General features: G+C 36.0%; 2 protein-coding genes across 4 annotated transcripts; one reads left to right on the forward strand and one right to left on the reverse strand.

Annotated features, from left to right (window-relative positions):
- Positions 1-424: 424 nt before the first annotated feature.
- On the forward strand, positions 425-17,768 carry DPD1 (Polynucleotidyl transferase, ribonuclease H-like superfamily protein). 3 transcript variants are annotated; one of them, XM_087318883.1, is made up of 18 exons: positions 425-597; positions 1,172-1,783; positions 3,113-3,318; positions 3,922-4,517; positions 4,635-4,706; positions 6,359-6,463; positions 6,545-6,725; positions 7,587-7,690; positions 7,795-7,887; positions 7,996-8,087; positions 8,177-8,291; positions 8,412-8,567; positions 9,421-9,530; positions 10,815-10,947; positions 11,172-11,339; positions 11,816-12,113; positions 12,199-13,646; positions 17,274-17,768. In XM_087318883.1, the coding sequence occupies exons 1-18, from the start codon at positions 425-427 to the stop codon at positions 17,454-17,456; spliced, it is 4,845 nt and encodes a 1,614-aa protein (XP_087175009.1). In that variant the 3' UTR covers positions 17,457-17,768. The 3 variants fall into 3 exon arrangements, with proteins under 3 accessions (XP_087175009.1, XP_087175008.1, XP_087175010.1); XM_087318882.1 differs by having other exon boundaries at positions 425-585; positions 1,157-1,783; XM_087318884.1 differs by having other exon boundaries at positions 425-585; positions 1,157-1,783; positions 7,587-7,678.
- A 1,784-nt stretch (positions 17,769-19,552) lies between these two features.
- Positions 19,553-25,870, reverse strand: LOC147864737 (polypyrimidine tract-binding protein homolog 1-like). The gene is made up of 10 exons (XM_087318898.1): positions 25,463-25,870; positions 23,611-23,820; positions 22,880-22,942; positions 22,686-22,759; positions 22,498-22,593; positions 22,049-22,106; positions 21,835-21,939; positions 21,467-21,548; positions 21,277-21,389; positions 19,553-20,752 (listed from the first exon to the last, which is right to left on the reverse strand). Exons 1-10 carry the CDS (start codon positions 25,646-25,648, stop codon positions 20,009-20,011), a joined length of 1,731 nt encoding a protein of 576 aa, XP_087175024.1. The 5' UTR covers positions 25,649-25,870; the 3' UTR covers positions 19,553-20,008.
- Between the last annotated feature and the right edge of the window lie 925 nt (positions 25,871-26,795).

Consider the following 26,795-nt stretch of genomic DNA (forward strand, 5'->3'; position numbering starts at 1 on the left):
TTCGTTGTTTGTTCTTGTTCTTCTTCCTCATGATCCATGGCGATCTTCACATTTGGCACCTCACTGCAGTAGCAGCAGCATCATCATCATCAGCAGCAGAAGTAGTTGTAGTAGAAGAAGAAGGAAGCAGCAGCAAGAAAGCTGGAGAAGAAACAGCAAGAAAGATGAGGAAGTAGGAGAGGTAAGGAGAAGGAAGGAGGAAGAAGAAGACGCAGCAGCAAGAAGGAGAAGAAGAGGTAAGAAAAGAGAACGAGGTAGGAAAAAGAGGTAAGGAGTAAGAAGAACAAGAAGGAGCAGGAGCAGGAGCAAGAAGTACGGAGGACGACAACAAGCAAGAAGAAAGTGAAGTAAGAAGTAAGGAGGAGTTTAAGAATTAAGAAGAAAGAAGAAAGAGGAAGAATGCTCTTTGCTTTTTATGTAGGAAATGATGATCTTGAAAACCAATTCTAGCTTGTTTCTAAAGCAACCTCAGCAATACACCCCTCAATTAGGAGTCATCAGTTCGCTCAGAAATGATCATCGATGCCGTTGCTTCTTTGATTATTTTAGCGTGGAAAGAAAAGAAATAAGGTTTTCTTTGTCTTCCTCTTCTTCTAGGTATGCTCGTCTTTCACGTAGGAATCTTTGCCTTTTGTTTCATTTTCGATTCACGCATGGATCTCAATTGCTTTGACCAAAGTTCAATCTGTTGAATCAGAATCCTATTCTTAAATATCATGTAGATTTTCTTATTCTGCTTCTTCCAGATGTATTACACAACACATGGAAATCATTGTCTTTCTCTTCATTATTGGTTCATTCGGGAATAAGTTATGTTACTCTGTCAAGTTAGAATGCATTATGAAATTAAATGACACCTGTCAATATAGAAAGAACGCATTATATTAAGAATGTAAGGTTCTGATAAATTCTGAGAAACCCGTGACAATGCACTGACATGCATCCGTCCATTAATGCTCAATCAAAACCACGGAGATTTTACTGTATTATTAACATCGTCAGAGAGTTTTGGAGAGTGCTGACTCTCTCGTGATGTTATGAATGAAATTGTGATATCAGGCTCATTTTTCCATGTAGCTTTGGTACCAACTATGTTTAAAATTGTTAATTATTACTCTGGTTCTTTGCACTTTTTCTTGGTCACTTTATACAATACATTGTGTGTTAACAGGTACTATCTGGAGAGGAGCCAAAGCATAGCCTTCATTGGTGGACATAGTACTGTGTTGAAATCTTTAAGCTTGCAGATATTTGTTTTGAGGCAATTTTCTAGAAAGATTTCGTTACAGTGGCTTGTAACGTTTGCAAGTACAGTGGAAGGAGATATGGAAGATATTATAAACAATGTTCAACAGAATAGTCCCGAAGCAGAAAATAAGCGACACTTTTTTATGGGGACAGACATATGTAGTGAAGAAAAAGTGTTTTGTAAGTCTGAAAATGATACTAACGTTGAAACTTCTGTGTGCCAATTAGACAATACCTTGGATGGAGAGATATTGGCAAATAAACTCGACATAGCTACTGGGGGACAAAGTGGAATGCTTGATACATCATCAGAGGTAGACTGTCAAACAAATACAGTAGTTATTGTATTTGACATTGAGACAACAGGCTTAAATCCCTCTTATGATCGAATTATTGAGTTTGCTGCACGGGATCTAGCTGGTGGTGATTGTAGCACAATACAGACATTAGTCAACCCAGAAATGCATGTACCCATGAATGCTACTAATATTCATGGTATTCGTTCTGACATGGTGAATAGATCAGACATACCAAGGTAAGATTCTATTTACATTTGCTATTTGAAAGACCTGATAACTCAAATAATATCTCCCTTGAATGCTACAAATATTCATGGTATTTGTTCTGACATGGTGAATAGATCAGACATACCAAGATAAGATTCTATTTTCATTTGCTACTTGAAAGACCTGATAACTCAAATAATCTCTCAGGGAATCGAAGAAAATGTTTTTTTGTAAAATTTGAAGAGTAGAATCTCTCCTGCTATCAGCCAAGCTCCTCTTAAGTAGCATATGTTAGAATTAACTATTTCCTTGGTAGTGGATAAAGTAGGAGCTAGAGATATTACATTTAAGATCCAGAGTGGATTCCACGTACAAGCTTACAATCTTCTCTTATTTGGCACAAATTATGAATATATATGGAAAAGAAGAGAAAATGAAGTATTGCATTAACTTATTGAAGTGATTTTTATAAAAGAACAAAAGAGAGTAGATAACAGATTCTCCGAGTTTAAAGACTCAAAACAATCATAAATGATCTGCACCTCCAGAATAAGAAGCCAACACCCTAACCACTGTGCTAAATCTTAACTGAGTTTTCTGTTGAAGACGAATTCTGTATATTATGAAGCTATTATGAATTCACCTTTGCCTTCCACAGTGCTTTCAATGTTACATATGCCTCCACTTCTTCTGTGCCAGCCATTGCCATTTCATTTTCCTCCTGTGTGCTCTCTGTTATTTTCTGTGCTCCTTTTTCGATCTTCTAGTTCTTCTACTTCTCATTTCTCAGCTTGTTTTCAGAAAGGTTTAAAGTTCAACTTAATAGCAGAATAGAAAAAGATTTAATTTTTTTAAGGGAAAAATTCTTCACCTTCAAATTTATCCATTTGAATCCAACAAGTTTCACACATGCTCAGGATACTACTTCTTTTCACATTACATGTACTTGATTCTGAATTATCACTTAAAACAATCAGTGCACCTACAGCTTATAAAAACTTACACACTTCATTTTTATTTCCTTTGACAGCATCTAAAGCATTTCTGGTTTCTGTGCACTGATGTGTATAAGCTTTTTGATTTATTAATCTATCATTTAAGATTTATGAGGAAAAGTTCAGGGGTGAATTTATAGATCATTTTCCTCCTATGATCATCAACATTGTTCCATCTCTGAGTCATACCAAATGAGTCATTGTAATTAGGTAATATGAGCTTTTAAAAGAGCACTAGCTCAATGTTTATAGCGGCAATAACTTATATTGACTAATTCTCTTTTATATAACGTAAGCTGATGGCTCTATGTGCTAGCTTTACAGGGTCTTATTAAACAGGTTTATTGATTTTGATTGCTGCAGGTGGAAAGAGGTAGCACCTGCAGTCTTAGAGTTTGTAGAGTGTCGAGGGGGTTTTGAAGGACTTGTTTTCCTTGTGGCACACAATGGGAGAAAATTTGATGTTCCATTCTTGGTAAAAGAATTTCAGAGATGTTCAATACAGGTACCATCCCGGTGGCGATTTGTTGACAGTATGCCAATAGCACGCGAGGCAATGAAAGCCAAAGGTAAGATGTTTTGGTTGTTAAAATTGCATCAATCATTCAAACCTTGAGTTTCCAACCTTCTGATTGGGAATTTAAGGGTCTTTGGGGTTAGAGAACAAAATTAATTATTGGTGTGCATCGCCAAGTTAGTAATACTTTGGAGGATCTGAGCAATCAGCATTAACGAGAGTTGCTATCAGATCTTATTTTGTTTGATTATAGGATCTGCATGAGGTGCTCATGTACCTACCTGTACCATAGTACTGTTATAATTTCTTTAAAAAATTAACTCAATAGGACATGGATAGAACTCCGTATAAGTGTTTGTTGCCTTTATGTTGAACTGTTTAATCGAGGACTATCATTCCCTGATGCACAATTTCTATCTAGGCGTTTCAAAATCTTAACAATGTTAATAACAAAGAACAACATTGATTCTACATATTCTCACCAACCTTCAGCTGATGCCGAGAATGCATTTATGCATATACTATTCTAGATGTGCACCTTTTGTAGCTTCTGTCTTCATGTTGTCAAATTCTTATTGCGCGTGTCTTCAGGTTGTCTTCTGAAGAAACTTATGTCTACAATGTGCATAATTAACCTCCATACCTATCGTTTTAGGTCTAAAAGGTGCTCCACTGAAACTTACTTCCCTTCACGAGCTTTACAATCTCCCATTTGCTGGACAAGCACATCGAGCACTAGCAGATGTTGGCATGTTAGCCAATGTACTTAAGATGCTTATGATAGACCTGAAAATGCCAGTGTCGGCACTGCTGGAGAGGTCATTTACAGCAAACGATATCAAGACCTCCACTCCAAATAATGCCAAAGTTAGGATACCTGCATTTCAGCATCTCTATTCAGTAGAAGGCTCTAAGGAAGATGAAAATCGTTCCACTCCTTGGGATAATACGCATACAGATGAAGTTAATTTTGGATGCATAAGCTCAACATTACTCAGCGGGGAGGAGCCAACATGTTCTTTGCCAGAAAACAACAGTCGAGGGGAAAATAGATTACACAAAGATATTAACATGGAACAATCAAGTTTTCCCTTTCTAGATCCTGGTGAGAACATTAAATTCCTAGGTTCTACCTTGGAATTCGATGCTCTAGACTTTTCCCAGCTCAGTTCTATTCTACAACAGTATGTAGAATCTAAATATCGAAGGCCAAAACTGCTCCATCTGTGGAGATTTCTTGATTTCTATCTGGTATACTGCATGCTTGGATGCTATGTATATTATTACTTTTGGTGCTTCATTTTTTCTGATATATTCTGAGCGTCACATTTTAAGGTTATTGTTGTTGACTTCCTCTTCATTGCTCAGGCTTTCTTTGAAGATGCAGAGAAGGTTTCCCAGGTATTTAGCATCGGTCTTACTGCAGTTATAGGAGGCAAGGTACTACAAGTACATGAAAACATGTCACGTTTGTTGTGATAATTTTCAAAGAAAATTTAATAAAGGTCTTGTCAGAAAACAATCTCTTGTTAATCATTTCTTCTGTATATGGATCTTATATCCTAGTTGTGTACCCATTGATCTCAATTTCATTGGATTAATGTATTCTCTTTACTTTTCCTTCACTGATCCCAATCAAACCCTCGCTCAGAGCATTCTGAAAGAGCTTACCCTTGCATGATAGCTTCCAAACATTGACAAACAAAACCTCTACACAATGAGATGCCCATATGTGAGGGAGTCCAGGTTATTTGGTAAAATCTGTCCCATAGACATACAATTGCTGTCATAATTAGTTATTAATATTTGCATTATGTTTAACATCTTCATAGTTCCTGTGAAACTGGCCAAAAGAACTTCCACCAATTTATCTTAATTTCATCACCAGAGAAATTTTATATAAACAAAGAAAAATATTTTAAAGATTTTTGAACTCACTTTGATTTAGGTTGCATGAATGATGAATTTGATATCGTATTAGCAACAAAGGCAGGGACCCCTTTTGGTTAATACTAATTATTAGAAGATAACACTTACTGAACCACCAATTTATCTTAATTTCATCACCAGAGAAATTTTATATCAACAAAGTAAAATATTTTAAAGATTGAACTCACTTTGAGTTAGGTTGCGTGAATGATGAATTTGATATCGTATTAGCAACAAAGGCAGGGACCCCTTTTGGTTAATACTAATTATTAGAAGATAACACTTACTGAACCACCAATTTATCTTAATTTCATCACCAGAGAAATTTTATATCAACAAAGAAAAATATTTTAAAGATTTTTGAACTCACTTTGAGTTAGGTTGCGTGAATGATGAATTTGATATCGTATTAGCAACAAAGGCAGGGACCCCTTTTGGTTAATACTAATTATTATAAGATAATACAATAATAGTTAGTCCAAACTGTTGACCTACAAGAAAACCAACAATTTAACCATATTTCAGTAACAAGAATCCATCTGTTGAAGTTCGAAAGTATTTTCCACTGGCATACTATCAAAGAGGGTAAAACAGCTATGATCCTGCTGATTTCAGCTATTTAAAATGATTTTCCCTTCTCTCTAAAATTGAATTTCGAGTTCTACCTGAAAGTTTCTGGAATAAGGTAATTCTTTCTCATGCTACCTAGTGTCATCTCTTTAAAAACATATAATAGCACCCTCACTTATCCACTCACCTTTTAACTTTTAAGTGACTTTATGTAGGGCGTAACTTGATATAACTTTACAAGGCCCAATTATACATTGAATGCACACACCCCCAGAGACCATAATCCAATCTAACTGAATGGACCACATGCCCTAGACCATTTAAATGGACCCATGAGTTCCTCGGATCAAGGGGAAAAAACTAAAATGGTCACTAAATAATGTCATAAAAGAGAACAAAATTAACACCTCCTGATGACATGCTGGTTGTTTCCAAATGAAGAATGGCAAATGTTAATTTATAATACATTAGACATGCAATATATATGTTTAACTTCGTATGTGAGTAATTTATGGTTGGTTGGCAACATTTCTGGTTAAAAGAGCTTGGTTGTAATAGGTGCATGTTCTTCTCTTACCTTTACAATCTCACAGGATTTGAATGGATTGGTGCCCATGGCAAGCTTACACAATTCTCAAGTCAATTGTTGCATTCATACTCTGCTAGCAATGGGTATTCCTGTTTTCAAACAAGATCAGGTATATTATGTACAAAGTATATTGATATATTATCATTCACACAAGCCTTCTTGTTTACTATTGCACTTTGTGTGGATGAAGGTCTACAAGATACAGCAAAAGGGGGATTTATTACAAGAGTATAAAAATCTGGTTCTAACACCTGGTATGGTTGCCAGAATTGTAAGACCACAGGGACACTCAAACAACTATCTGATGTCTATCATATTACCTTCCAATGACAAAAATACATGGGGCCTAGCTTATGCTGATTTTTCAACAGGTCATTTTTCTTGACTTGTACTACTTTAAATATGAAATTATTAAGGGACATATGATTCCACAAGAACAGAGTAATGAAATAAAAAAGTGATGCTCCTAAATTATTATAAAACTGAAAGGTGTTAATAAAAGATCTGCAAGGTAATCTTGTTTCACCACACAAATTTGATGGATATGGCATCGCACAAACTTAAACCCTCCCTCCTCCTTAGATATACATTTCAGACTGTCACAATTTGTATAGTAGCTACATAAGCTTAGGTTTTGAAGATTTTGATTTGTGGATCTTGATGACCATGACTTTGTATTTCTTACCTTATGATGGTCTCTGTTCATTTATGTTTTGCAAGCATCATTTGAAAGCTAAAAAGAAATGGAATGTTAGAAATCATGGTGGGCAATACTGCTTGGTTTGATCGGATAAGAAGAAAGAAAGAAACATATGTTAACATCTCTTAAAAGTTCCCAGTGGCCAACCTATAAGACCAATCAAGAGATTACATCTTAGGATCTTGTCTTGTCTTTGAGAACGATAAACGAAAATAAATATATCTGCATAAGAAGTAAACAAAAAAACGGCTAAAGAATCTCTTTAGCTATGCCCCCCCCATCAATTCCTTTGAGTTTCATTCTTGCAAACATACTCTCATGTAAGATTCTCAGGTCAGATAGATTATAATTTCTGTTTTTGAGGGATCTCCATGATGGGCTGAATTAAAATTTTCTGCTAATTGCTTTGTAACAAACATTTCTTTGTGTCAGATTTTCATGCAGATTTTAGGCCTTTGATAAGTGAGTACAGAGGTATTTTTTCTGTAAGAGATGATTTGATATATTTCTGAATGCAACAAGTTATATACAGGAGAGTTTTATGCAACCGAAGGTGAAGGACGAAGATCATTGATGGAAGAGATTTTTCTAGTGCAGCCTTCTGAGATAATTTACCCTCTCAATGTACAGATAACTGTATTCTTTTGTTTGTGACACCAATATTTTACTTTCGTTAAATGTTTATTAAAATTAGGTTGCAATGTTTGTGTCCGTTTATTTCTGTTTCCATCTTGTTACAGGAAGACAATGATATAGGATCATTTAAGATGCCACCAGGGATTTGTTACACTTCCAGGCCAGCTTTGGAGTTCACTTTGGCAGGGTCAATTAAGGTAAATATTGCATCTTGTTTGTCTGCCTATCTTAGATATTTTCTTGCTACAGTTACCTGGCTAATATTAACATTTGATGATGTAGTCTAATTACTTCGATTATTGCAGACACTACAAGAAAAATTTGGACTTGACGTGATTGGAAGTTTTGGATTTGAAGGACTATCTGCAGCAACCTGTGCAGCAGCTGGTCTGCTAAGGTATTTCACTAGTCATTTTCACCTTCATCTTCTTAATTGATGACAAGTAATGGTTGCAAATCGAAGGCACTTATGGAAAATTTCTTTAGGTTCATTGGTGAGATCCAAGGAAGTTCATGGAGGCGACTTCCATTTCACAAGATTTCTGTTTATTTTTCACACGATTATATGCTATTGGATCGGTTATCTAGAAGCTGTTTTGAGGTTTGGAATTTTGTTATTTCAAATTTTAATTGGGGTGTGGATATTCTGCATTTTTCGTGGTCCTACTAATCATGTTTGACTTGTGAAAGGAGAGTAAATTTGATGATCTTATGGTAACAGGTCTTTAGTACCAGAAAGCATGGTGGTTTGGAGGGATCTTTGTTATGGGCAATCGATCAGACTAAAACAAACATGGGCAAGAGAACGTTAAAGAAATGGATATCACGGCCACTTTTGGATAAAAATTCAATTTATGCTCGTCAAGATGCAGTTGAGGTTTGTTGTGATGGATTTTTCATGTTGCAAAATTCACTATGGATATTGTTTAGATTCCTCTGAATAGAGTAATGTGATTTTTGTACGAGAATTATTACAAAGGATCTCTGCAGTATTAAATGAAATGGTTCACAACATAATTAGTGCACAGACTAATGGATTTTCTTATTTTTATGCCCGACATGTTATTGTGCATCATATCCTCCTTGCAATGATCTTCTTTTGTGATGTTTTCATAAGTTAACATCTTCCACGCGTTTTTCACCGGAAGGAGTGTCATTTGTCATTCTGTGCTATCCCCATATCCAGCATATCTGGCCTACTGTGTGATGTTTGTAATTTATTATGTGTGTCTTTGATGTTTGAAAGAGATCTTATGGCCTGGGGACATATCTGCATACCATCCACCTATCACTCTGGCTGCCAATCAATATGGAAAAAGCTATTGGGAGTGGATAAAGAAAAGGAAGAATTAAAGACATGTTGTCTATGGGACCTGTCAAAAATTACAATGACTGTATATTTATTGTGGTTCAGAGTGACTATTATATATGTGATTTGTAGATTTAAATGTCCTTTTACTGAAGCTTATGTTTTTTCTCAAAATCCTGGCATTTCTATACCAATAAAAATCATGCTGACATGAGTGCAATGTCTCTAACAATCTAGATCAGGTTTTCTATGGAGGTTGGCTCCTGACGTTTCAGCAAGAAAATAATTTTTTGCATTTTGTTCCTACAAGATCCAATGTTTCACATTGTTCTTAAGGGTTTATTCTTTGGATGTTCTTTTGTGCTTTTATCATTCTACTAATCAAGGTCCTAATAAAAATACTCTCTTATCTTTTACTAAGATCTTCATGGATGATGCTGAGTTGAGAACTCAAGTACGCTGTGATCTGGCTGTCATGAATGATCTACAAAGATTGGCAAGTGAGATTGCATGTGGTTTATGTACTCCCTGGTAAGCAAAAAATGGGTACGTATACCTACCTATGTGCATTATATCAATGTTTTCTGTAATTGATTATGCATTTCAGGATCATAAACCATCTCTACAATCATTCAACCACATGTATTAAGATCAGGATCATGGAGCTTTAGGAAACCTAGAACTTTTATTTTTATTTAAGTATGGATAACATGAAATTTGTACCCATATTTGAAATCATGATTTGTCTCATAAACTGATTTTGGCCTCTAGTGGAAGTTAAGAGCAATAGTTTGTCCTTTTATTGGCTTGTTGGAACATTATGATGGTCTCATCGACTATCTTACGGAAATGTTGTTTATGAAATATTATGAATGGTTGTTGTGTGGTGTGATTTATTGACACTCTTTGAACAAAGACAGATTTTGCAAGCTTAAGAGCATCAATTGTTAATCTATTTTTACTACCACTTGCATATATTAGGAGATTCTTATCTGGTTTCTTGGAGAGTATGATCTCTCAAAATTCAATATAGCTCATGCGTAGACATTTACTGCCTGTTTTGGTTGAGGTGTGAGGATCACTTGTGTCAATTAAGGAAGGCCTTGCCAAGGCAGGTGATGTTGGGAATTTGCAATCACACATGCAAAGATGATGGATACTGGGCCTGGCTTAGTCTTGGTGCTTTTTAATCAGCTTGGGAAAAATCAGTGTAGGCTCATGCAACCTTCAAGTTTCTTGCACATTGATATTATGTATTGACCAGCATATTTTTTCGGTTGGTAACTGGTAGAAGAGGGCAGCCTCTTCAGAGATGCTGGCTAAGGAGTGACAGGGGGAAGACGTTTTATTGACTATTGGTACGTAGTGCACTTGATTCCTAGAATCTATGAAGATCCATGAGGTTATGAGTTTTCAAATAATTGATTGCCAGCATGTTGCATAAGACACATGCTAGAAATTGGTGTTTTGACAAGACACCTACCAGCATGTAGATATTTGGCCAGTGTGGTGCCCTATAGGTTATCTATGAGCATACATCTTGCATATAATGCACCTAAACTCTACAGATTGTTACGCCAGTCTGGTCAAAAATATCGTTTTTAGCATTTGATGAAAGGAATCTTTGAGGCTTATTAACTCAATCAATATTATTGTGAATCAAACAATGGTAGAATCCTTGGATGAGTTTAGATTTTGGCTTCAGAACGGAGCATTCTTTAGGTCTTAATTGGTTTATGTTTGGTGATAAAATTCAGCTAGATGTAAAGAAAACATAATTTGATTGCACATTTAACAGATGAAATCATTTTCCAGGGATTTCCTAGCCCTCGCACAATCCATTATTATTGTGCAACGATTGGTTTCAAAACTTGATTGTCTTAACAATCCTCACTTTCTTGCGTTGGCGCATGGAAAGGTTTTGGCTAGTCTGTCGCAGAAAATTCAGGTTCACTATTTCTTTAATATTTTCTGTGACATGTCATTTTATAGTTAACATATCCTTTTAGGTTGTGACTTTGAAATATCTCGGTTTATAAATCTTTCAATTCAAGAGGATTTTGTGGTGATAATTAACATGTGTTTGGTGTGCCATTTTTGTTGATTGTGCATTCAAAGCATGTAAATGATTGGGTGAAACTAAACTAAATATTACATTTTTACTGTGAGCAGAGTCTACTCCACACAGAGGCGTGCCATTTCTTAGAACGTGGACATGTCATCAAAGATAATGTGGACGAGATTTTAGATTCATTTAGAGTTGAAAGCCACCATTTGGAAGTCTACATCAAAGAGTATGAGAAAACCGAAAGGACTCGATTAAGAATGCCATCATTAGAGGTCTGTTTGTACATATCCTTTTGTTTGTGAACCTCTAAATTTGCAATCCAACAAACCATTCACACCATCCACAAACCAAAACATGCACCAAGTAGCATTTAGGCACTTCAAACACACTGCTACAAATGGTAGAATGAGTACCAATGTGCCATCATAGAGCTAGTCAAGAACTTCATATAAAGTTAATATGAAGTCTGTACTCTGTAATATCACCACAGCTAGTTGAAGAGTGACCATGCAAGAAAATTTGTCCCGGTGAGGTGTGAGTATCTGTATAATCTGCTCTAATTCCATCCACTACACAAGATATGAATCATGCTCATCCATATATCAGCAAGAATCTCAGATTATTCTGTTCTGCTGCCAAACTACTGATCGTTTATAGATGAAAGTCTGAAGCAAGTTAATTTTATCTACTTTATGAAAGAGCATAGTCTTGATCTTTGGAGCTTATGAATTTTTTTATTGATTGACAGGTTAAAATAGATGATTCAGGGAAATATTATTTTTCTATCAGCAAGCATGATTTGCGTGATGTTGTACTTCCAATTGACTATCAGAAATATGGACCAGGAGATTCTGAACTTTCAGAATTCTTCAGTCCAGCAACCCTTTCTGAGACTAGTAAAAAACTGAGTGAATTACTTAAGAAGGCAAGGCTCCGTGAAGCAGAGATATTGGATTCTCTGAAGGAAGAAGTGCACTCTTTGCTGCAGCAGATCCATGCCACAGGACAGGCTGTTGCAGAAATTGACGTTCTTGCCTCATTTGCAGGTTTGAATTGATTTTTTTGTTTCTAATGTAACAATTACATTCACTTGTAAGTCATTGAACTAGACTAAATATTTTATGAATGCAGAAGTGGCTGCTTTAAGAGGATACTGCAAGCCGGTGGTGGTGGAAGATAGCCGTGAAATTACTGTCATTCAGGGAAGGCATCCTGTAGCTGAATTGCTTCTTACAGGTACCATGTCTTACACTCCTAACCCAATATATATGGGCTATGGATCAGGAACCGTTGAAGATCAACCACAGAAATGGGAACAAAAGAATATGGTGGATGAGTCAAATGTCTCTTTCTTTCACAATAGTTGGCCTCGCCCTGATGTTGTGATACTGACTGGTCCACCTGGAAGTGGTAAAAGTTGTTATCTGAAGCAAGTAGCTCTCATTCAGATTCTTTCACAGATAGGAAGTTATGTTCCTGCAAAAAAATCTTATCTTGGGATTTCTGACGCTATCTACATGAGGATGGATGAAGGTGATGATCTCTTCTCAGGCATGGGCAATTCTGAAATTAATATGATGGAATATGCAGAGATTCTCAATAATGTTTCATGCCAGTCGCTGGTATTATTAGATGGAATTGTGAAGGAAGGTACGAATGAAAGTAATTCAGTCACAAGAGCAATGGTTGAATACTTGGCCCAAACTGTAAGGGCACGAACCCTTTTGATCACTCAGCAGGGAAGTTTGTGTGCATTAGAAGGAGAATATCCAAACATATCTAATTTCCATTTTGAGGATGGTGAAAACTCAACATCGCTGCATTGTGTTAAACCAGGTTATTTCCTAGAGCCAGCTTTTCTTAAAAGTAGCAAGTTAGGAGGATTATCAGAGTGGGTTGTCCATAGAGCTGTGGAGCTAATAACCTTGGAATCTGCGGGTGTTGAAACCTTTTCCTTTGACAAAGCTTCTTGGAAGTTGGACGAGAGGAACACATCTGATAAAGAGTCTGAAAAGTCAGAAGATGTTTCTAAAGAAATAGAAAAGGTGAACGCCCTGAGTATTAATTCTTTTGTCAAGGCCTCAAGGATGTTGAATGAGAGGATCATGACTGATGAAGAGTCTGGGAAGAAAGAAGTCCTTCCTAAGGAAACGGAAACAGAAATGTTGGTGTCTCCATGGATTGAAAGTGTTTCTTTTGACAAGGCATCACGGAATATGAACAAGAGGATCATGCCCAGTGAAGAGTTTGGAAAACCAGAAGTACTTTCTAAGGAAATAGGAACGGTGGAGTCTCTGGATGTTGAAAAGATTTCTTTTGGCAAGATAACAAGGAAGGTAGATGGGAGAATCATAACTGATGGAGAGTCTGGAAAGCCAGAATTGCTTTCTAAGGAAATAGAAAAGATGGATAAAATTGTAGCAAACACAAGATCAAAGATTCCAACTGTAGAAGTTGAGCCTATTCCAGAACATCTATCGCAAGACTTCATTCAGTATGATCATTTGGAGGATCTATGGCAGAACATGCTGAAAGTACTGCAGAACAATCCGGCAACTTATGCACTCACAAAACAGAAGGTCAGATCATCTTCAAATGATAAATGTTTGTTTTTAGGTTCCTACCATAAGTTAATATTTCCCAAGTTTTTATTTTCTTGTTAAAGGAAATCGCCAGATAAAGGAGCATTTGATAACATTTCATAATTTTATAGGTAAAATATGCAATATTCAATGGATGTTTCATTGTAAGAACTTTTGGGTGAATACTCGTAGGAAGAAGATCCTGCTGTTTAAAGAGTCACACCATTTAGGCTGCTGCTCATCTCAGTTGCATTATCCTTTATTGAGAATTAGATGCAGGGCAATTTTGATGGACTTCATGTACAGTTAATATAAGCCATGCTTTTGCAGAAACAAAACCTTGCATAGGTTGCACATAATTTACCGAATTCTGTGGTTTGTACCTGCCAACTAAGAACAAACAACACTTCCAAAATGGCATGATAGTTAGTATGTCCAACTACGAATTACACCTGTAAATGGTACAAAAGCTAGCAAACACCTATAAGTCACATGTAATGAGCCAAACTCATGGTGAAGTGAAGATTAAAACATTTGTCCCAATAGCAGCTGAAAACTTCATTGTTCTTGAAGCAGTAGATTCATTTGATACACTATTCTGGACCATGGAACAGTTTTGTTCCAAATCCAATGAAGAGAATAATAAGTGATTGTAACTGGAAATAAAAGGCCGGTGAAGCAAGATACTGGCCATCCAAGCTTCTGATAATCATGATTTCCAGTTTGTAAGACGAAACTCATTATTAAGCACAATTTCTTGTGGACATGTCAAAGTGTTAGAAAAAATATGTGCATCTGAACATTTGAACACCACCCACTCACCCAATAAAGTTTAAACACCAAGCTACCCAGAGTTCCACTGGAGTCTTCAATAAAAATGAGATCAAAAGTGAGAAATGGAGCATTATAGAATATCCAACATTTGTAAGATCATTTGTACATGACTTTTATCACTCCCAAGAAAAATTCTGGTTCTGATCTTGTTAGCATGCTTGAGTGGTGTTAAACACCATCACAGGGACACCGAGGGTCTAGACGCTGCATGAGCTGAGCGCACGGTACAGTGTTGAAGGCATTTCGGACATCCTCCAAGCAGCAATAAATCCTTTTTTTATGGGTTCGGCCCTCCTCGATGAGGGTTCAGAGAGTCAATATGCGATCCAAAGTTGTGAACCCATTTTGAAAGTCTGCCTGTTTAGCTGAACAGCAGCCATTCCTCGTGCTTATACTCTCAATTCTGATGCTAGGATTGAACCATATAGTTAAACCAAGTAATGGAAAATCATGATTGTTCTATAATTTCCTATAATTGCCCTGCATCGTGGGGTCTCCACTCTTGAAGATTGGCAAAATGATATGTTTTGTTCAGCTAGCAGAGAACCTTCACACATAGCTCTATTTAACATGTGTGCCAGCAAAATGGGGTCTCCAATCCATCATGATCTTTGGCCTTGCCAAATTGTAACCAATCAATCGCATTTCCTCCATTGTAGATTAAAAAGTTGGATTTAGGTGTGAGCCATGTGGGGGGTAACCCAGGGATATCATATAGTACGTTTGCACATTCATACCTTAGGCAAGGTCAGTGGTGTGATATGTTGCCTCTAATTAAACATTTTCCATGCTTTTTCACTTTCTAGTCCTAGGAACTAGTGATACATATTTGCTTCAAATTTAGCCAAATATGATCTCGTCTTCTTTCTTTCAAGGAGTTGGAAGGTTTCATTTTGAGTTCCAACATGTCAAAGCATCTGATCTAGGTCATTGTGACAAACCGTTATATATCACAGATCTGTGTGCAATTCCCAAGGCGAGAAAGTGTTTGCCGTATTCCGAAGCGTCACTCAAATCTTGAGCTTGTCATTATAGACCAACTTCTTCTTCCATAATGTCTCCATACATAGCCTCACTTGTGTCAAAATGGTTATTTGCCCATCCTTACGTTATGTATTTTAGTCCCCTAATAGCGGTGTATCCCCCCACAGTAGCAAATCTTATGATATCATCATAAAACGGTAGGTATGGTGATTCTCCAAGAGGTACTTTAGTTTGCACTCCAAGAGGTGCAAACTTTGAGTAGACAGGTGGAAAGCAGCAAATTTCAATGATGAAAATGTTTGGAGTGCCTGTTTGTTCAACACAGTCACTCCTCCAGAGGCTCTAGTGCTTCCTAATGTCTGCGGTTGGGAATGTCATACTGGCTCCCTTCTATATCCTTGTACATTGGCGAGTTTACTAGCACTACATTGATTGGTGAAAGTTACATTCATATCTTATAAGAAGCTAAAATGGCCTATACAATCAAACAAGGATCGTATGCAAATTCATGTTTGAATTGAAACAAAAATAAAAGTCATACTTTTCCTAAAGATACATGACACATGTCTTAATGCATATGGTGGAATGCTTTTGGAGATAATTTACATACATACAATGCATAACTAATATGTATGTGTTGATAGTAGCGAGGTAACATTGTATCGGAGGTTGTTTAGTTGGTGTGGTAGAGTAAGGATTCAACAAAGTTAATTAAGTGCATCTGGGGTCCTTGAGGAGATCGGACATGCTGAACGATGATGTCCATGATCTAGTGATGGTATGGCCCATGTGTCTTGTAGCGTGGTCTGTGGTGCTATTGGTATTATTCTGTTTGCTATATGGCGACTTCTCAACATGTTGTGAATGGAGCTGTGCATTCATGATGTGTGATTGCCATTGCATCATGTATGCTAATACAATGGTTGATTCTCAATGCTTTTGGAGATCCAGCAAGCTTTTGCCAAAGTGCTGTGGGTCGGCATTTTCCATCATTTGTCTAATGGTGAAGTTTGTAGCCTTGGCAACTGCATACAGAAAGTTCCTAGTGCTTGACTTCTCTTTTGCATAATTTGCAAAATCTTTCAGCTTTAGGACTGCAAAGTGCTCATCTTTACCTGGTGGGAGGAAACTCTAGCTGGCCTATTATTTTTCAAGCACTATGGGACATGTAGATTACCTTAATGTGATCCAAGCCATTTGGGTATAGAGTTGCCAAAAGTCTTTCCGCAATGCATTTTTGCATACATCATTTTGGACAGGTAGGTATGTTCTTGAGTCTCCTTCAGAATTCATTCTCCATAAACTTTGCTTTCCATATGTACCAACTTGATTGCAAAAGAAATGTCCTCATGTGGCTGGTATAGACTTCATTTTAATTTTAGGACTCGTTACCTTCATATGGTAGTCCTGCCACTAATTAACCAACCCTGAATTAATTATGTACGTTTTATGGGCTAGTGAATCATGGATATTGCATACAATTTTTGAGTCAGGGATATTTTATATTGCTCTATATGGCATTAGCTATAGTTTCATAATATCTGTACGTGGGAATCTCCTTTGCTTGATGCAACAAATCTAGAGATCTAATCTTAATAATTATCCCCACCAAAAATTAGAATTGTGATTGAAAATCAGCCAACATCAATAGAAGTTTACTGTCATTAATCTTGGAAATGCTGTTTGTAATGTATATGCTACATAATTATGCTATAAGCCTTGTGACAGTTTATTGTCATATAATGATCTATGAATTATGGGAATGAAAAGACAATAATCATATATTATTTTTGACTTCATTGTCAGGGTGCTTTGATGTCCGTCCAAATTGGTACAGTAGTTTCTCATGTACATGTGGCCACTTCAGCTTTATTCATTAAGAAGTTCCGTCAGCACGAACATGCAGCTGCCCTTGAGTGTGCATTCTTATCAGTGTTGCATACCCCAATTAAGCTTAAGATAACTAGCACAGGGGAAGAGCCTGCATAACTGTTGATTTTATACTATGAAGCTTAGGATAACAAGCACAGAGGATTGATTTTACAGTACAAAGCTTAAGATAACAAACAACATAAAATTGATTTTACACTCACAACATTGGCCTTCGTACATTCTATTGGTCTAACCTTCTATGTAGATATTGTTCGTTCAACAAATAAGGGTACCTCAGTCTAGACAATTAGACAGCAAATAATGCATTGGATTCATAATCATTCTTTGCCAACACATGGGTAACTGTACAATGTATATATGTAAATCCTATGTAATGGCAACATTAGTCAAAAGTTATTTGCAATGTTCTTAGCTTGGCCTAATGAGCATCTGTGTACGTGAGTTAAGTTGCCAGCGAGGCCTAATGAACAGTCATTATGAGTTTCCTAAAAATGCATAAATCTTTTTATGATTAGGCAAAACGTTTATTTTTTAGAGTTTGTTATAAAACTTATATTAAACCTGCAGCTTCAATAGAAAGTTACAAACACTCCAAATTTCACTTTTGATTATAATCATGGTAAAATGGACTTATAACACCTCTTTCACTTGCATGTTTGCATATATGGAAAAGTTTTACAGATTCAATAATGGAGTTAAAGAATTTATTTTAATTTGCAATATAGCAGGCTTGGGAATGCAGGTTAAGTCAGACATCTACTTAACTGATTGTCACAGGACATCTACTTAGCATTGTTCTTTTTTGGACCATCAATTACAATATTCTCATAATGATTCTTTTGTTTAGCAGGTTTGAGAATGCAATTTTTATCAGATGGCAAACTTTTTTGTTGTTTACGTTAAATGTGATGTTTGGAAGGCTACAGCCTTATTGTCATTTCACACAGGGATTCAACATGAATCAAATAAATCCAATCACATTAGAATTGTCACTTCACACAGACTGGGCATAAAGCAAATCCAAAGATATTGAAATATCACATTCCTTGCACTCCTTGATTTTCCTCACATCAATACTACCTTTGCTAGTGCCTGCAATTATCTTCGCTTAAGATTGATGAGCATTCCATAAGTAGTACACCATTGTTTAAATCTAATTACATTGAATCATCACAATCCTCCGGCAATGGATTTCTACCTGCAACCATGGATTGTTGCTGTCGCTTCATGCTGAGGATGCTCATAAGCATCACTCATGGAATGGAACTTTTTTTAGTCACAGATGACCATTCCATAAATGGGTACAACATTGATCAAATCCAATTATATTGAAGCATCATAATGTCCGTCATATGGCTTTCTGGTACTTACCATCATGGATTGTTGCTGTAGCGTCATACTGTGGATGCTCATAAGCGTCACTCATGGATCAAACTTTTTAGTCATAAATCAAGTACACTTTTCCCTAAACATAAGGGAAAAGGTTCTGTTGAAGCCAGATACAAGACGAAATTGTTATCTTACACCCTTCCATGAGCAGTAAAATAATAGTTACCAAGAGTCGATATATAAACTAAATGATTTAGATCCTTATTCACTCATGGTGGCCAATGTATTAGTTCCGTCAACTTTGCAAAAGCCAAAAATGAAAATGCAATTTTGGATCAAGCTTTTTCTTTGTGAAATTCTTGAAATTTATTGGGAATATGAAAATAAACCCAAACAATTGACGGAACATGTTATTGTTTTTAACACGAACTTGCTCACCACAGACAGAAAACATGTTTATTTTGTGCTAACTGAAGACAGAAAACTGTTATATGGTGATAAATCAAGTCTCTATACTCGAATCATACTTTCACAACATGCTAATGAGTACAGCTACTACACAGAATGATGAGTTGGGACAGGTAGCTCCATAATATTACTACTGTTGAGATAATTGCTCCATATAATTAAAGATCTATCTGATTGAACCTGTCCCAACTCATAAATTCAATCAGATAGATCTTTAATTCATCTACTTCAAAATTCAAATCAGAAATCATCACTGTTGAGAAAATAAATAAACAAGAAATATGGAAGTCCCTTCCTAAAGAGCCAGAATAATTGCATTTAAATTTAAATTTTAACAAATTGTTGTAAAAATAAACAAAAACAAAACACACAGGACATTTTATCAAGAGCCAGAATAAATCAATTTAGCTTTACCCTGTGGTTTTCTTTGACTTTCTTTAAAATGCTGTTAGTTTAAAGGGTAGTCAAAAAACACTGCATAATAATATCTAATTCTGTTTTACCCATCCTTTGCATTAGTACAAAACCTGTGTAATTTTCCATTATTCTTGATTTTTTCCTCAAAAAATCTTTAAGTGGGAGAGGGGGGAGGAGGAGATTTTCTACAACAGTAGTTACTATTACCTACCTACTCAACTTCACTGACCTTACATGTAAAATAATATGTGATAGAACCAATGATAGTTCATAGAACTGTCTATCTACATTCCTATCTTACATAGTTCATGTAAAAATGTGGCAAAAGCAAAGCAAAACAGTAGTATAATAGAGCTAGTATCAGTGACCGCGTAGAGCTTCTTACATATTAAATAAGGTGGAACCAGCAATAGTAATAGAGGTCTTAGTGGATCTTACATGTAGAATGTTGTGGATCCTTTATTATGCATCTGTGTCATTTGTCCAGAAGATCCTTGCACAGGCATAGGTCCATGTCCATGTCTATGTTCATTTACATGACCTTGCATTGGCAATGGCAATGATCCATGTCCTTGCATCATTGGCATCTGAATTGGCATTGATCCATGTTCATGTCCATATCCATGACCTTGTATTGCCGTTGGCATCAGCATTGATCCATGGTCATGCCCACGATCACGTTCATGTCCATATCCATGTTCTTGCAGTGGCATTTGACCTGATACTGACATGTAAGATGATGACTGAAATTGTTGACTGAATTGTGGCTGTGACTGACTTGGTGCTGATGGCTGAGGCTGCTGCTGACCAAATCTGATGTTTGTTCCCAGATGTCCTGAAGATAGTGGTGGTATGGATGGAATATTGGAGTCACGATAAATTGAGGATATAGACTGACCTGAAGAACCGCCATATAATATGCCTTGATGTAGTGAAAGCCCACCTTGAGATGCTACTGATGTTGTTGGAGTGAACTGAACTCCATACATTTGATTTGGCAAAGATCCACCCGTCGGTATACTTCCAGTTACCTCCACCCTGTTTACAGGGATGGGTAACCCACCACCAGTTGGTAGAACTGGTGGAACCCCGGTAGGCTGTGGACCAAGAACAGATGGCTGGCTTTGAACTAGGCCAGGATAAGGGTTTGTATAATCCCTGCTCCGGTCATTGTTAGCCTATATAAACATACATCATCAATTTGACTCATGCCTCGGGATTTGCAATTCAATGCTATACATTTAGGGCAAATTATCGGAATGCAACCATGATTCCAACAATACCACATGTTTACTGAGTTTGGAGAATGGCACAAAAAAATATTTTGTACTTCTTTAATAGGGCATAAAGCCGCATTGGAAAAGTTAATTATTTTTGGTTAATTATCTGAGGTAATCATCATAGTTAACAACTAAACATCTTAATTCTACAAGGAAAGATCAAAATTTCCAGTTTCAATGAATATGTACAAGTAATAATTACTGTTCCAAATTTTGAGCTTTAGCCTTGTAGATTTAAAATATTTACATAATGAATTTTCCCAAATAGACATTTTGATCATTTGAGAAAATTTATACTCTGGCAATTTAGGAAATTAGTAAACTTGATAGTGGCATTTTGGGAATTATGGTAAGCTAGTAACATTTCAAGCATTTTCCCTACCACCATACAACTTAAATCTCTATTTAAAACTCTTATCTACCTTTACACTGAGATCAGTGTGTCGAGAATATGAAAGATGAAGCTTACAAAAGCCGCCTTCATATATACAGTGCCCCTCGAGCGCATCTTTTGCTGTTATAGCAGTATTAACGTCTACAATAGCAAGAAATAAGTATTCACTTTTAGATTGGTGAGGCTCAATCAACACACAGAAAGATTTGTTACTTTACCAGCATATTGAATTAATGCTTGTAATCCAGCATTTTTTTCGAACATTGCTATTTTTTGGACAGAGCCGAAAGCTGAGAATATCTAAGGTGAAAAACATATCCATTTTAATTAGAATCAACTATTATTGATCAACTGGATATTATCTTGTGTGAAAGTGAAAGTGCTTCCTTCAATACTGCTCATGTTTCTGAGTGGAAGAATATAGTATGACATTTACTCATGATTATGAAAACCATGGATACTTAACTAATACTGGATATTATCTTGTGTGAAAGTGCTTCAATACTGCTCATGTTTCTGAGTGGAAGTATAAAGTATCACATCTACTCATGATTATGAAAACCATGGATACCCAACTAATACCTACCGCATGCAGAACCTCAACAGTCACTTCATACTGCATATTCTCAATAGATGCAAGCAATACATTACTTTCTGGCTCCTTTTTAATCCCGTCCAATCCAACAACAACCTAAAATAAAATAAAAGTCAGAATTTGTACCGATTTAATACAAATTATAAACAAATCAAACACACTGAAACTTACACAAAATATAACTGGTATGCATTATATTCTTTACCTGCCCAGTACCATCAATGGCTGAAGGAGCAACAGGTAAGTAAGGATTTGTATAATCCCTGAACATTATACAAGAAAACTTACATAAGAACATTATTAACATATGAGTGACTAAAAGAAAGGATGGCCCATGAATACATGCAGTGGGTGAAGATAAACTATTGTAAAGATACATACACATCATCATCCCAATGGCCAATATGCACTTATTGCATACATTCTTTAACCATTGGTGGCTGTTTTTCTACACACTCTGAAGCGTTCAGTTAAATATACCCCTTGTAAGGCTAAAAAAGGCTACCCTTAAAAGTTATGTAAATTATTTGATGTGGTGGACAGCTTTGATCTTGTGAAGATATGCACATTGAAGTCGTGGTCCAAAACATGGACATGAAAGGATGCTAAGTTTCAATACAATTTTATTTATAAGAATCAGTAACAAGCTAATACCTGCTTCGATGGCTTTGAAACTTCACTGTCAGATCCACATGTGCAGAGAATGAGATGTGGAGGTGGCAGCTTACAACATGTTCAGGAAGTAGATACCTGAAAATGATTGCATATGTTTACTTTCTAATCATTAGACACTTCAATACTACATACAAGAAAGTGCCGACATACATTCTACAAGAGCATACCTCGGTATACTTCTACCATCTAAAGCTGTTCTTGCTGATGAAGCAGTTTCCGCATCACTGAATTGAACAAGAGCCTGGAAACATATTTCATAATTATATAATTTGAATACAGATTGTTTCATTCCATGAATTCCATTAGTGGCATTCTAAAGAGATTTTCCAATGGACAATGGGAAAAAAATAAAAATAAAAACCTGAAAGCCTGCAGTCTTTTCAAATGTTGCAATCTTATGAACAAAACCAAAAGCTGAAAATACCTGTGACAAGCATATCTTCAGAAACTCTCTGAATTATGGAAAATGGTAGTATCTTCCAACTCAAAACATTCAACTAATTCACTCCATTTTCTAAACCAACTCTATGAAAAATAAATGGAAACATTGAACTACAATAATCATATGGTACGTAAATCTCAACCATCGAAAGAGAGAGCCTATCATACATAGACTAGACTCAAATCAACCATTATATCATGCATTGGACATAGAATATATATACTAGGCTTATTTTATGAAAAATAAGAAGACATCTCAATAGAGATTTATGAGAAGATTTTCACTTGATTGACTATTCCAACTCTCATGAAAAGGTTAAGTAGCAGGAGAGGGTTGAGAGATGAGAGTTTAAGCAGAGAAAGGACAGAAGAAACACACATGCGCTTCCTTCCATGGAGAAGTTTGCCATCGAAGATGTATTCAGCAGTATGTTAGACAAAAAGCCAAGTATGAAGTATAGCCTTTTGCTTATAAGCTGAAAACCAAAAAGACAAACCCTGTTAAAGCACTGTCAACTCCTTTGCTTCTTTCTCGTTTTGAATTAGAATACTGGCACTGAAAATTGTTAAGGCTAATCCCATTCATAGTCTCTTCTTTTGTAAGGTTCTAAGATTTCTCCAATCGGAAGACTCGCAAAAAGGTAAGCTTACCAAGTGCAAAACATCAATGCTAACATCTCCAGCTTCTACACCTTCAAATGTCACCAAGAGGACATTGCTGGCGACATCTCCTGAACTCTTGTTATTCACGATCTCTTGCCTGTTAGAGTACTGTAGGTAAACAGTTTTTCCTCTTATTTGAGCTGGTTCAGAAGAAGATGCATAGTAGGAAACCATCGAGATAGCCTGGTTTAAGTCTGCCTGAAAGAAAGAAAAAATACTAGAAAAGTTCAAATCACTTTAATAAAGAGCGTAATAGTAAGTTTATTTGAGTGGCACTAATAGCATTGTACTTTCGGAAGCCAACCTTTGCTCATTATTCCCGCAACTAATACAACAGTAAGGAATGTGCAATCGATTATCAAACTTAAGCATCAATAAGAATGCCATCAAATTGCAAAACAACTAACCAAGTTTTCTAGAAAATTAAGAAATAAACGTTCCAAATAAAGGAACCTTACAGAAAAAACCAAACACACAAATTAAACGCATCTCGTTGGATGCTGATTATTCAAGCTAAACATGTCGACAAAACAGTAGTGCGTGCCTTGGATGCCTTAAACAAGTAATTGAAACTCATAGTTGAAAGAAATTTCTATCATGAGCATCAATAAGAATGCCATCAAATTGCAAAACAACTAACCAAGTTTTCTAGAAAATAAAGAAATAAACGTTCCAAATAAAGGAACCTTACAGAAAAAACCAAACACACAAATTAAACGCATCTCATTGGATGCTTATTATTCAAGCTAAACATGTCAACAAAATAGTAGTGCGTGCCTTGGATGCCTTAAACAAGTAATTGAAACTCATAGTTGTGCCTTTGAATGCCAATCTTTATGAGTGACCGATGGAAAAACAATGGATTTTTCACTGAAAGATAGCCTGAATTTTGTATTTTTTCAGTGATCATTTCATCATATTGCATTTTCCAAAGATTAAGTTTACAAGAAAAAAAAACTTATGAGTTCAATAAAAGCTTTGCAGACAAGAAGAAAAAAACTTTACAAAATCAAAGTTCAGCAGTCATTTCATCATATTCCATTTTCCAAAGATTAAGTTTACAAGAAAAAAAAACTTATGAGTTCAATAAAAGCTTTGCAGACAAGAAGAAAAAAACTTTACAAAATCAAAGTTCAGCAGTCATTTCATCATATTCCATTTTCCAAAGATTAAGTTTACAAGAAAAAAAACTTATGAGTTCAATAAAAGTTTTGCAGATAGGAAGGAAAAAACTTTACAAAATCAAAGTTCAGCAGTCATTTCATCATATTCCATTTTCCAAAGATTAAATTTGCAAGAAAAATAAAATTATATGAGTTCAATAAAAGCCTTGCAGACAAGAAGAAAAACCCTTTACAAATTCAAAGTTCAAAAATTAAGTTTGAAAGAATGAATGATGAAAAAACAAAGGATTTTTCACTCAAAGATAACTCTAGAAACTGAAGAATGATTTTCACTTAAAAAAATTTAAACAGTCATTTCATAATACTCAATTTCCCCAAGATTCAGTTGGCAAGGAAGAAGAAAAACTTAAGACTCAATGAAAGCTTTGTGAACAAGAAGAAAAAAAACTTTATGAAATTCAACAAAAGCTTCATGAAGAAGTATATGAAAGTTGTGGAAAGAAGAATAAAATAAATAACGTATTCAACAGCACCTTTGAGAAGAACAAAAAAGTTATAAATTCATTGAAAATCACGATTTCAATGAAAACTACGTGAAGAAAAAATTGAAAATTCAGGAAATCTTTGTGAACAAAAAACTTACGAATTCAAGGAAAGCATTGGCAAGAAAAAGCTTTTGCAATTCAACAAAAGGTTTGGGAAGAAAAAGAACTTACAAATTCAACGAAAGCTTGGTTACGATTAGCTCCAACGTTGCATTTAGTGTTCACAATTTTTCCGAATGGTTTGCAGAGATCGATAAGTTCTTCCTCGCTGCACTCCCATGGCAAGTTGCGGAGGTGAAGAACCTTGGACGGAGGCTGCGTGTAGCGAAATTGAGGCTGTCCTGCAGAGGAGGCCATGGCTGAGAAGCTCTGGTACTAGACTAGATCCAGCAGAAGCAGAGTGAGAACAAGTGAGTGAAGAAAAATATAGACGAAGAAGAGGAAAGAAAAGACTTCAAGAAGAAGAAGAAGAAGACGATGATGATAATGAAGAAGAAGGAGAAGGAGAAGGAGAAGGAGATTCCACAGCTATGGCGGACTGCGAAGGAGAAAGACACAATAAACCACGGAGAGAGACGCAGAAGAAGAAGAAGAAGAAGAAACGGACAAACTAACCCTTCGTGTAAGGCTATGAGAGAGAGAGAGAGAGAGAGAGAGAGAGAGAGAATAATTGCTAGCGTTCCATAGTTTGTTGTTGGTCATGGTGGTATTGTTCTTTATGTAATATTTAATAAAAGAGAGAGAGGATCATGTTGTAGTTGTAGGGTCATATTAGTATGACATGGCATGTGCTCTCTCTCTCTCTCTCTCTCTCTCTCTCTCTATCTATCTATCTATCTTCCTGCTTGAAAACGCACATACAATTATGTTAATTGATGCCTGTGTGAAAAGCAAACGGGTACCACAAGTACTTTGATTGGTGTGCAACCACCAATCAATACTCTCTGATTGAGGAGCTTTGCTAGAAGTGACAATGTAGAATGCCAACTATGTTTCAAGATCTACATCCATCCATAATTACAGTTGCATACCTTCAATTCTTATTCATCGTGAGATGATAGTCATTGAAGACACTTGATGGAAAAGGAAGAGATCAATAGTCACTTGTAAATTTCTAGTCTAACCCCATAAACGCCAACCAACCCAAGGTTCTTGCTCAATTCATATAGGTGAAGGACCCTACATCAATGTTATACTTTGTAGTTGTTATCAAATAAACCCATAATTGGGCGGTATGCATAATAATTGTCGCACTTCAACAAAATCTAAAAACTCTTTGAGAATTGAGCCTCGACTACATCTCTCACCAGTGTTGCCTTTTGACGGCCAACATTGCCTGTCATGAGAACGGTATTCCAAAATTTTTGCCCGTCAAATTGACGGTTTACCAAAAAAAATGCCCTTCAAAAAGTAAATACATCGAATATTTGTACGAAACAATATATTATACCCTTCTATCCTTTGCATCTTTCCAAATTTCATATACACGATCCCATTGTATCTC

Source organism: Azolla caroliniana, unplaced genomic scaffold (genome assembly GCF_043228905.1).
Source record: "Azolla caroliniana isolate FFs.n. ecotype wild unplaced genomic scaffold, voAzoCaro1.0.p SCAF_4, whole genome shotgun sequence".
NCBI lineage: Eukaryota > Viridiplantae > Streptophyta > Polypodiopsida > Salviniales > Salviniaceae > Azolla > Azolla caroliniana.